The sequence below is a fragment of the Phocoena phocoena genome, chromosome 18 (assembly GCF_963924675.1).
Source record: "Phocoena phocoena chromosome 18, mPhoPho1.1, whole genome shotgun sequence".
Taxonomy (NCBI): domain Eukaryota; kingdom Metazoa; phylum Chordata; class Mammalia; order Artiodactyla; family Phocoenidae; genus Phocoena; species Phocoena phocoena.
The window spans coordinates 79,662,280-79,672,806 of record NC_089236.1 but is presented as its reverse complement, the minus strand read 5'-3'; the positions used below and the strand labels follow the sequence as shown (position 1 = coordinate 79,672,806).

The 10,527-nt window shown below is 56.1% G+C and overlaps 1 protein-coding gene across 1 annotated transcript in view; it reads right to left on the bottom strand.

Moving 5' to 3' along the window:
* Nucleotides 1-1,135: 1,135 nt before the first annotated feature.
* The window catches only part of ATP11A (ATPase phospholipid transporting 11A), a 55,027-nt gene continuing 45,635 nt past the window's right edge, over nt 1,136-10,527 (bottom strand). Inside the window, exons 27-30 of the mRNA XM_065895949.1 lie at nt 5,549-5,614; nt 4,782-4,885; nt 2,561-2,726; nt 1,136-1,213 (exon numbers count right to left, since the gene is read on the bottom strand). Of these exons, the coding sequence (XP_065752021.1) occupies nt 1,136-1,213; nt 2,561-2,726; nt 4,782-4,885; nt 5,549-5,614 (414 nt within the window). The remainder of the gene's footprint in view (nt 1,214-2,560; nt 2,727-4,781; nt 4,886-5,548; nt 5,615-10,527) is intronic.

Below are 10,527 nucleotides of genomic sequence, written 5' to 3'. Positions count from 1 at the left end.
CCCACAAAACGGCTAGTCAAGTGTTTGTTCCTCCCAAGTTTTGCAGAAATTGGACGGTTCTCCAGCAACAACACGTTGACCCTGTGAGTGCCCGGAGTGCAGGCTCCAGGCACCCTGGGGTCACGGCTGCGGCTACGGACACACAGAGCTCGGGTCCCTTCTCCCAGCGGCCAGAGTGTGGCGTCTGCAAATCAACTCTAAATGAACCCCATCAACAGTCAGAGGAATTCAGTTTTAGCCTGGAGTTGGCATGATTCAACCAATCTCATAAGCACCTCCTGTGACTTATTAAAATGTTCCTAATAATTTCATCCTGAATGTTTTCAAGTGTGTGAACAGCAAGATGAAATGATGTAACTTACTCTAACAAATTCTGATGGCATCAGATTAAAAAAATTTCGATCGCCAATAATTACTTGAACTTAAAAATTGTACCATCCTGCTAGTTAAAAAGCAGTGCTAAAGCTGTGTAGCATATGCACAGTTATTAGAGAAGAAAAAGCCTTTTTGTTTTTGTTTTTGCTTTAGGCATTTTCCCATTAAGCAAGCTGCCTCAGTAACACCAAACACAGATCTTCAAAGTGTGCCTGGTTCGGAGCACACAGAAACGAGGCACCAGGTACACAAACGACTGAAAACAGACACGCCGTGTCCCCGAAGCCTTGCCGCTGGAACAAACGCCTTTGATCCTGGGCGGCGGCCACAGAATGCCGTGTGAATGGCTCTATGTGCCTGAGAGAGGGGCGCTACGGCCCTTTAAGGCAAGGTCAGCGCCTTTTTCTAAAAATGATCAGACTTTTTAAAAAAGTTAAGAGGGACTTTGGTAAAAAAGTTGACCCCAGACACGTCTGTCCTGGCTTTCTCTGCAGCCCGGTGCCATGGCCTGAGTCTGGTCTCTCCGGAGGCCCTCAGTCCCGCCTGCAGCGCGGGCTCTGACGCTCCCCAGGGACACGTGCAGGCACCGGTCAGTGGCGCGGACGGCAGGCGCCCGGCACCCTGCGTCCCCGACGCCAGCGGCCCGGTGCTGCCTGGGGCGGGCCTGCGAGCGCGGCTCCGAGCTTAACCGTCAACCCTGTGCGGTCCTGCGACTGAGTCCCAAGCATGCAAAAAGACAGAAAAGCGTCACCTTGTTCCGTTAGAAAGTCAGACTGCTGGAAGTCTGAGAAAGCATAAAGACGGTGGGCTGCTCGACAGAAAGGCACTGGTTCCTAGTCTGCCGGTCCCAGAGGTCAGAGGTCAGAGGTCAGGAGGCCATGCACATCGTTAAACAAGGTGGTTATTTGGGCAAAGAGGCCGGAAGACGAAAGGAACGAAGAAGGGAAGAGACAAGAAAAGGCGGTGAGTCCAGTGAGACGGGCGGCAGCCTCCGGACGTCCCTGCAGCCACTGGAAACCAGGCCACACCGGCCCCGTGGCCCGGCCCAGCCCAGGCGGGCGGGATCCCTCCCCTAGCACTCCCGCCTGTGTCCCGCCTGGGAACAGCCCTGGACGACTGCGCAACTCGTAATGAAGTTGTCAGACGTGGACCTGCACTAACCCCTCCTGCGTTCGTCTGGGCACCGACTATGCAAGCCCAGCAGAATCCCCAGGGCTGGGGCACTGCACTCAGCATTTTAAACCAGCACCAGGAACCTGAAGGCTTTGCCCACCCGACCCGTCACCTGCTGGGAGGGGAGCAGGGGCAAGCACCGCGACTGCGGCTCCAGCCCCTGGAGGTCCACCTGCTTTCCGCCCTAAAGCCGGCTAACAGCACTTGGGGACTGAGACCACGGGGCCCCTGGGCTTCCCAGTGACTCGGCCCCAGGACGTGCCACTCGCCCTCTCCTGTTGTCACCCTCCCTCCTGTCCCTCCCCACCTGCATGCCCCGCCCCCTTCACCTGCACAAGCACCTTGCTACAGGTAAGACAAGTGTCCTGCAGCAACGGGCCCTGCTGTGGCCTCTGCCCTCTCACTAGCATCCTTCCTCCTCCTCCTGAGGCCTGCACCACCAAGGGCAAGTCACAGGGGTGAGAGGGTAGCGGGGGGTCACAGGGGTAAGGGGACGGGGGACACCCCCTCCCCAGGAACCCCGGGGAGGGCCAGAGCGCTCTTGGGAAGCTCTGAGTACCACCTGTGTCTGATGCCGGTCCTGGCATCCTTCGTATCTCTCATCTTTCCTGGATCCAGAATTCAGCTTGTTGGCTTCCATTTGGGAGTGTGGAAAACAACAGCCCGAACTACTCATAACCAGAATTTTCCAAAATAAATGCTAAACTTTGAGCCAAATCCACCATCCCTAAAAATAATGCAATTTTACCTTCAAGGTAATGATTAGTTGAAAAAACTTTTAAAAATGTACAAAAACCAATTTGCCTTTTGTATTGGCTTCATCTTTTTCTCTTAATCTTTTTCTTAGTTCAGGGACTAGCCACTCAAGTCTAACCACTGGTCGTCTAGGTTCAGGCGTAAAACCACGTGTCATCATGGAATTCGTTAGTAACGGTGGACTGACCGCATTTCCGAACCCAAACCTTTCCTGCTCCCCTTTCTAAGGGCTGCCCCACGGCGCCCGGGGTGGTACCTGGACTCTCTCGGTGGCGCTGGGCCACAGCTGCCTGCACAGCACTTTCTTGAGGACGTCGGGAAGGAGGCTGACGGCGACGAGCAGGACGATGGCCAGCCAGGCGGGGCCGCTGGACAGCATGTGTATGAACACATAGTACATCCTTTGATAACTGAGGAACGGCCTGCAGCGTCGAGGGAAAGGAGAAACGTAACACGATGGCAGGAGAAACACCGAAATCCTGGTCTGTTTTCTCCACCTGCACGAAGAGCCCATGTGTTCTGGGAGTTTTCACTTTTGTCACGACAGTCACTGGACAAGCCACCTAGCCTGTCTGCGGGGACTAACCCCAGAAACACTGGGCTGTGACCTCTCCCTGTAACGCTGCGTGTTAACCCACGGGAAAAGGAGAGGAATTCTATGAAGTCATCCCAAAGGGGAAAACAAGTCCCCAAAGTTCAGTTTCAGAACAGCGAGAAAGATTTTAAAAGATGAAGTAGGTGATATTTTTTGTACCTTAGAATCATATCTGCGCAATAGCTATTAATATGGAGAAGATAAGCAAGCATGCATATCTTCACGCGTTCGTATCTGCCCGCGTCAGCAGAATGATTAAATACTTAAAAATTTATGCCATAGGGGCTTCCCTGGTGGTGCAGTGGTTGAGAGTCCGCCTGCCGATGCAGGGGACACGGGTTCGTGCCCCGGTCCGGGAAGATCCCACATGCCGCGGAGCGGCTGGGCCCGTGAGCCATGGCCGCTGAGCCTGCGCGTCCGGAGCCTGTGCTCCGCAACGGGAGAGGCCACAACAGTGAGAGGCCCGCGTACCGCAAAAAAAAAAAAAAAAAAAAATTATGCCATAATATATTTTTTTAATTTCCATAAAAATACAAAGAATGAAATGACTCTCCTGCCAGGTGGATCACAAAAGCCTCTGGAAAGGGGCAGTGATGATACTAAACTTGAGTCACACCGCTTCTCGGATCTGAAGCCCCAAGGCCCAGGAGCTGGCCTGGGAGTTTTCGGGGGAGCCTCCCATTTACACAGCCGCTCTGGAGAGCTCGCTAGAACCGCAGGGATCTGTGGCCTGGGGCAGGGCTGCTGGAAACCCACCAAAAGCTGGTCTGGTCTTCCTGGATTTCCTGGTCTCCAAGAATGTGCAACGCATGGATCTGGCCACTCGGGGGTCAGAAAGAGAGCGGGTCATTGGGTGGATGTCAGCTCAGCAACCTCCACGTGGGGACCTGATGGACCGGGGAAGCCTCTCCCCCATTTCAGGGGCCGCCTGCCCCTCCCGGGAGCCGAGGTCAGCACTGGGGACGCCAGGTGGAGGGGACACTGCTTCTGGCCTCCCATTCGGCCAGGCTGTGGTCCCGGGCCTCACTCGCCTCCCCCCAGTCCCAGCCCTGCTCAGGAAATTCTCCATCTTATGCGGGAGGTGGAAACGTAAACGGGAGAATTACAGGTAAATCCGGCATGCGCTGTGACAGGGGGAGGAACAGCTGCTTGGGGGACCAGGTGGAAATGCCCGCCTGGGAGGTGACTCGAGGGAAGAGTGGATGAGGTTGATGGGCCGCCGGGTTTCGAAAGATGAACAGGCGCTCCCCAGGCAGGCTAGTGAGCAAGGACGTCTGGGCGGAGGGAACAGCGCCGGCAAAGGCAGACACTTGCTGCCCCCGTCAGGACTGACCGCTGTACTGCAATGGTCTCTAGACCAGTTGCCTTGTTTGTGTTCCACTCCCAAGTTCACTTTCAACACAGCAGCCACGGCGACCTTCCTAAAAGTGCAGTCGGACTCTGATGCTCCTCTACTTAAAGTCCTCGATGGCGGCAGGCTGGGGTCTAGGTCCTACGTGGCCGGCAGGCTGGACCTTCCTTCCCCTGCCGGGCCCCTCCCCAAGGTGTTTGCACGTGGGGCTCCCTTCCTTAGGAAGGGCTCTGGCTGGGGTCCGACTGCCTCGGCCCAGGCCAGCTCCCCGGGCGCACCCACCACGGTGATGACAGTGCTTTCCTCCCAGGTTTCCGCTTAAATAACAGCTTTTCTGGAGAGGCCTTCCCCAACCTTTGATCTGAAATAGGTCCCTTGCTGTAGTGTCCGGTCTGTTCCTCCCCTGTCACACATGTGATGCAGATTGTCTCCCCCACTGAGAACCTGGCGGAAAGGAGCAGGGACCACACCCGCCTCGCCCCCTGCGGGGCCAGTAACATAATGATGATTCTATAATTATCAACTCCATACCAGATAATTCCTCCCCAGAGGAGGGAAAAGACGACGTAGAACAGCAGCGACCCCCAGATCACAAAGTGGTTTATCCAAGTCCAGTAGTGTGTGTCCAGCGCCAGCTGAAAGAGGGAAAAGGTGATTGACGGTGGTGTTACCTGGGCGTGGCCCTGGGAGCCCTGACAGCGGGGGAAGGAAGCGGGAAGAGAATGGAAACAGCCTTAATTTTTAGCCCAAATGCCTACATAAACCTGTTTGGGGAAAACACACTTTAGGTTCCAATGGAGAGAAAGGGTTCCCCACGGCCTCCGAGTCTCAACATTGCCAGTAAGTCTGCCTGGATCCCAGGGAGATGCTCCCACAGGGCGACCCGGGCGACGGCTCAAGGCGCTGGTCATAGCTCCACCCGGGACGTTGCTCTGGGGTTTTCCAAGACTCAGGCTGGTAGGATTTGGGACCTTCATAATGAGATTCCAGGAAGAATCCGACCTGACTCGAAAAAGAGCTAAATTTTCCATGGTACATTAATTTGTTCCAATTAAGATGGATTTTGCTTCTACTAGGGGTGGGGCAGATGGCCATTTAAAAGAAGTCTAATACCCATCCCTTCCCACAGAATAGGCTCCTTCCCTCCAGCACCTTCTGTGCAATTCCGACCTTTGCGCCTCGAGGCCGGGGCCAAGTTGGTGGTGGGGAGAAGACCCCGGCAACGTTAGGGTCAGGGTCACGACTCACTAGGAGGGCTGACTGTGCCCGGAGGAAGCACGTCAGGTCAGGGGATGTACCTTCAGGGTGACCGTAAACACCATCACTGTGAAAACCAGCGTCCCGAAGGTCCAGTTCCCAAATACCTGTGGAGACAAGAGTCCACGTCGTCTCCCACTAATACGGATTCTCCTCCTTCGCACTCCGCACGAGGGGCAGAGAGCACCTCCCACGGCCCCGCCTGACACTTCCAGCCCCAGACACGTGGAGACCCCGCGATGTCGCCAAAACGTGGGAGGGAGGCCGGCCGAGCCCGGCTCGCTAGGCCCCGGATCCCGCTGCATCGCCGGGGCGGGTGGTGGTTCCCGCTGGGTGCCCCGTCCTTCCTGCACGGCCGCCCCCAGTGTGGCCCCCTTGCTGCTCCCGCACACGGCGGCCCTGCTTACAAACCAGAGCAGGACACGCCTGCGAGCTAGAGTCACGGTCCGCAGGGGCCGACCCCGCTCCCCCAGCTCGTGTTTCACGCGGACGACAGGACACGCCTGCGAGCTAGAGTCACGGTCCGCAGGGGGCCGACCCCGCTCTCCCGCTCGTGTTTCATGCGGACGAGACCTTTACCCGGCGGCCCAGCCCACGCTCGCTAGAGCGCGTGTCTAGTCTCTTTTCAGCTCAAACACCTGTCGGCTCGGAAGGCAAACCACTGCTGCCATCGTCCTGGGAGCGGTGAGAGCTACAGCCTTGTCCCCTGCGGGCGGCATCACCGGGATGCGGCCCCGTGGGAGTCATGGAAACGGAGGAGGGGAGACACGACAGAGCTGCACAAGGGCCCGGGGCAGGTCTGCGGCCAGAACCTCGGACACGCAGCGGCCCCCGGACGAGGCCCCGGCGGGATGTGGGCTCGGCCAGAGGGGAGCACACACGTCCGACCAGGGGACAACACGTTTCTCACCCACAGACACAGACACAAGCAAAAGGAAACACCAGCCACTTCAGAGTCTTCCTCCCGGGGACAAACCAGCCTCTTGGACGTGTTATTTTACAAGAGTTATCTTCCCTGAGATTTCTACACCGCCTAAGAGCCGACCCATTTCTGGTTTGTCGGATTCTGCGAGCTGGGCCTCTCAGAAAACGCTCCTAGTTCTTCTTTACGAGAAAACAAAGCATTACCAGCCGGAATAAAAACTGCTTTCCCGCGTGGTTAGTTTTCAACCAAAGGAACATCCCTACACGCGACTCACTTCAGGCGAGCATGTGGGCTGCAGGCCTTGTGAGGTGTTTACCGAGGCAAGAACCTACTTGCAGAATTCTAGGAGAAAACCCGAAGCGCCAGGACTTTTGCAGGGAACAGACTTAAGGACCCTCATCACTTTATTCTTCGCTCCATCGGCGTGATCAAAGCTGGGCTCAGATCCACAGCCACAGTGGCCCTCCCTGGAGGCGATTCTGTCCCCGAGGTGGGGGGCACCTGCAGTGTCTGGGGACATTTCGGGGGAGGGGGCATCCCCTCCTGGCATCCAGGAGGCAGAGGCCAGGGGTCTGCTATCTGCAGCGGGGCAGCCCTACAACCAAGAACTCCTGGCCTCACCGGCAACAGTGCCCAGGCTGGGAAACCCTCAAAAACAGGGCTCTCTCTTCAATGCTTAATGTCGGGGGCAGGAAATTTTACCTCTGAGGTGGGCTGCAGCTCGGCAGTGGCCAGCAGGCGCAGGAGGACGCAGCGCCCGCTTCCTTTTCATTGGAAGCTACCGTTTTTAGCCAAAAGCAAGAGGTGAAGGTGCAGGGAGGGGGCGGCTCTGAACCCCGCGGGCACCGCCAGCTCAGCTGCAAGGGCAGAAGCCCTCACAGCCTTTGTGTTTGCCGCCCCTGCCTGACAGGGATTCAGGGATCTTTTACAAAACTGTTAGATAACAGCAAATGTGGGTGTGGACTACGAGTGGCAGAGTGACAGGGCATCTCCAGCAGCATCGCAATCGGGGACAAAGTTTCAGTCACTCAAATGGCTTCGCATCTCTTCCCGAGAGGGGCAGGACGGTGCTTCCCGAGGCACTGCCGAGATTCCTAGGATTCGGTGGATTCTGGTGGATCTGGGATCCACGCCCAGCCCAGCCAAACACAGGGTGTGGTTTTTACAGGCGAACAGCAGTAAAGCACAAGTACCTTGAATCAGATTCGGGCATTTGGGTTGGAACCTGGGCAAGGCTGCACACCTGCCCACCTTCACCTGTGCCCTCCGCCAGCTATCGCAGCTCACTGGGAGGTGATCACGGTAACACCTCCGTAAGCTCCTCTGGGGTTCCTTATTTAAGGGAGCCCTCGGGTCCAGCTGATACTCAATGTATTATTGAATTCGTTGGCCATTATTTCTATGGACTTTGGGAGTGATTCACTGGGGCTCCAATCCCCTTTCTCAAAGGGGTGTCCTGAGGGACGGCCTTTTTCCCGAGTGATATCAGTTCCCCAGCCCCCAGGAAGCCCCAGGGCTGATTTCCTAAAGTAACACGTGTCTCCGCGGAGAACGTCGTGAACTTCTGGGCCTCGCTCAGAGGAGAGGATTCAGTAGGAGGTCTCCCACCTCCCCCGCAACCAGGTCCGAGTTTAATTCCTTCTCCCACTCCGCCCTCTCTCCTCTTCCTCAGGACTACCTTGTAGGAAATCTTACTGCTCACAGAAGCTCTAAAGCCTAGAGCAGTTTAATTTTTGCATGTAAAAATATCCCACGACAAACATGTCTTGTGTTTTCTCAAGATCGCATTCACAAGGAACATCTACGACATTCGCTTCACGTGCTGACTGGGAACCTCTGCTGAGAGGCTGGTGTTCTCGTCCTCAGCCCGCTGGGGACAGCTCACGTTCCAGCTCTCTAGATGTTTACTGGCTTCTATTACAACGCGCCCCAAACTTTCAAGCATTCACCTAGGAATATCCCGCAGTTCAACAATAAAATAATCATTGTCTTATATTCTTACTTGAGAAATAATACAGCTCTTGACGTCTGTGCGGAAAACGCTCCACAAGTGAATTTCTCTTTTTCAGAAGTTATCAATGATTCGACTGTTCTCAGCAGATCCACGGACACGCCGACAGAACGACTTAGGTCTTTGGGGGTCGCCTCCCGGCCACCACTAGAACAGGGCAGCTAAAATGTCCCACCAAGAAGACACGCCCGTCCTCCTTGGAAGAGGACAGAGATGACCGCTATCCTCACCGAACCACCTGCTGCCCAAGGCCAAGGACATCAGCAGCCCCCTGAGGCCGCCCTGGACTTACAGCTCTGCTTGCTGCTTTGTCTGAATTGCTACAGAACCAACCTACAGTATCATTTTTGGTTTCGCAAGGGATGCAACCCCCTTACCTGACAAACAAACAAGAATTTAAGACTCAGTGATCCAGAGCGAGAAGGCTCTGTGCGGAGGCCCCGAGGTACCGCGGGGGTCTAGAGTCAGACCATCGACGGGGCGCACTCGCCACGCGTGGCCCTGGGGCTCCTGTCCTCCTGGTGATAAAGGTCTACCCTGGGTCCCCGCAGGTGTCCCTCCACTTAGCGCTGGCCTTGCTCTCACGCCTCTACGTCTGCGGGTTGTTTATCGTCCCCCGGGCGCCAGTGACCCAAGGCACAGCTGTGGACCAACGCCCAGGTCCAGCACCTCACTTGGTACGACTGTCGCACACGCTGCTTCCTGACATCACCGTGCATCTCAGGAGCTTCTCACGTGACAGGATGTGCGTGGCCTGTGCTGACTCCGTTCCCACGGGGGCCTCAGAGCTCCTGGCCCGTGAGCACAGGGCCCCAGCCCACTGGCGTTCTTTCTACCTCGCTCTCCCTTCCTGTCATCGTTCCAGATTCTAACCAACCCTTTTGTCCCATAACAGCTGAGCAAAGGTGCAGAGGTGGCAGGCAGGGAAGGGATGGTACGTGACCGTCTCACGGGAAAGACCCCTTCTAGACGCTGGGATCCGGGTTCCATGGTGGCTCAGGGCGCCCTCAGGAGCGAGTAGCAGAGAAACAGGAAACGGCAGAAGCCCTTGGCTCACGGGAAGGGCCTCAAGGCACCCGGGCCTGCAGCTCTGACCACAGCAGCGGCAGGAGGAGATGTGGCCCAGCCTCGTGCAGGGAAGGCCCCCCAGGCCTGCATCTGGGGCCCCTCGGGCGACCAGCACCTGTGTCCAGGGTGCATGGCCCCTCCCTGCTCACACCCGCCCTCTTGTGGGCTTGCAGAGCAGGGCCAACCATGTCACCACGTGATGTGAGTGTCAAGCGATTCTGCGTGGTCTAAAACACATACCCTGGGTTTGAGCTCTAATTCCCTGACCTCGTAGAGTATTCATCTGCCTGAACTTCCACTTGCTCGGCCTTAACACCGTGAAACTGTCTGACTGAAGGAGCGACTGGTGAGCGAGGGTGACGCCTGCAGAAGCGACTCACTGCCTGGATCCTGGGACCACGGATGCCCGGGACGCAGAGTCTGAGCTCTTTAAGGTACATGTGAGGTGCTCACTTAAAGCTGGGCCCGCAAGGGAATCTCACTAAAGATGCATCAGAGCAAACGCTAAGACAGCTCGACTCAACTACTGATACGTTATGGCCTCGTGGCACCCGGGAGCTATTCTACTACAACTAAGACGAAGTGTAAATTCTTGAAAAATGTGAAGATTTTAGAAAAGTGCAATAAGACTTTGAAAAATCCTCAAGATCAATTTAGGAAAAATTGGTTTCAGTTATAACGAGAGATGACTGTACCCTGCAGTCACAAGAAAAAAGAAACTGATGGGCCAACACACAGCAAGACTCTGAACTTCAGGCCAGCTACGTGGAGGGACAAACGGGCAGAGAGGTGTCCCATCAAACAGGACATGCAGTAAACCTCTGTTCACAAGCTCCCCTTCTTTACGTGGACCCTGGGGCATCAGGTCAGAAGCAGGGCGCCGGGCCCCGGGCCTCTCATATTCTCCAGAAGCAGGCGGGGCTGGAGGTTGGCCACGGTCAAAGCAGCATCCCCTCCAGCCTCACATGCTTGTGTGTCTTCCTACTTACTTAGGTCAAGGGAGGTCCAAACATATC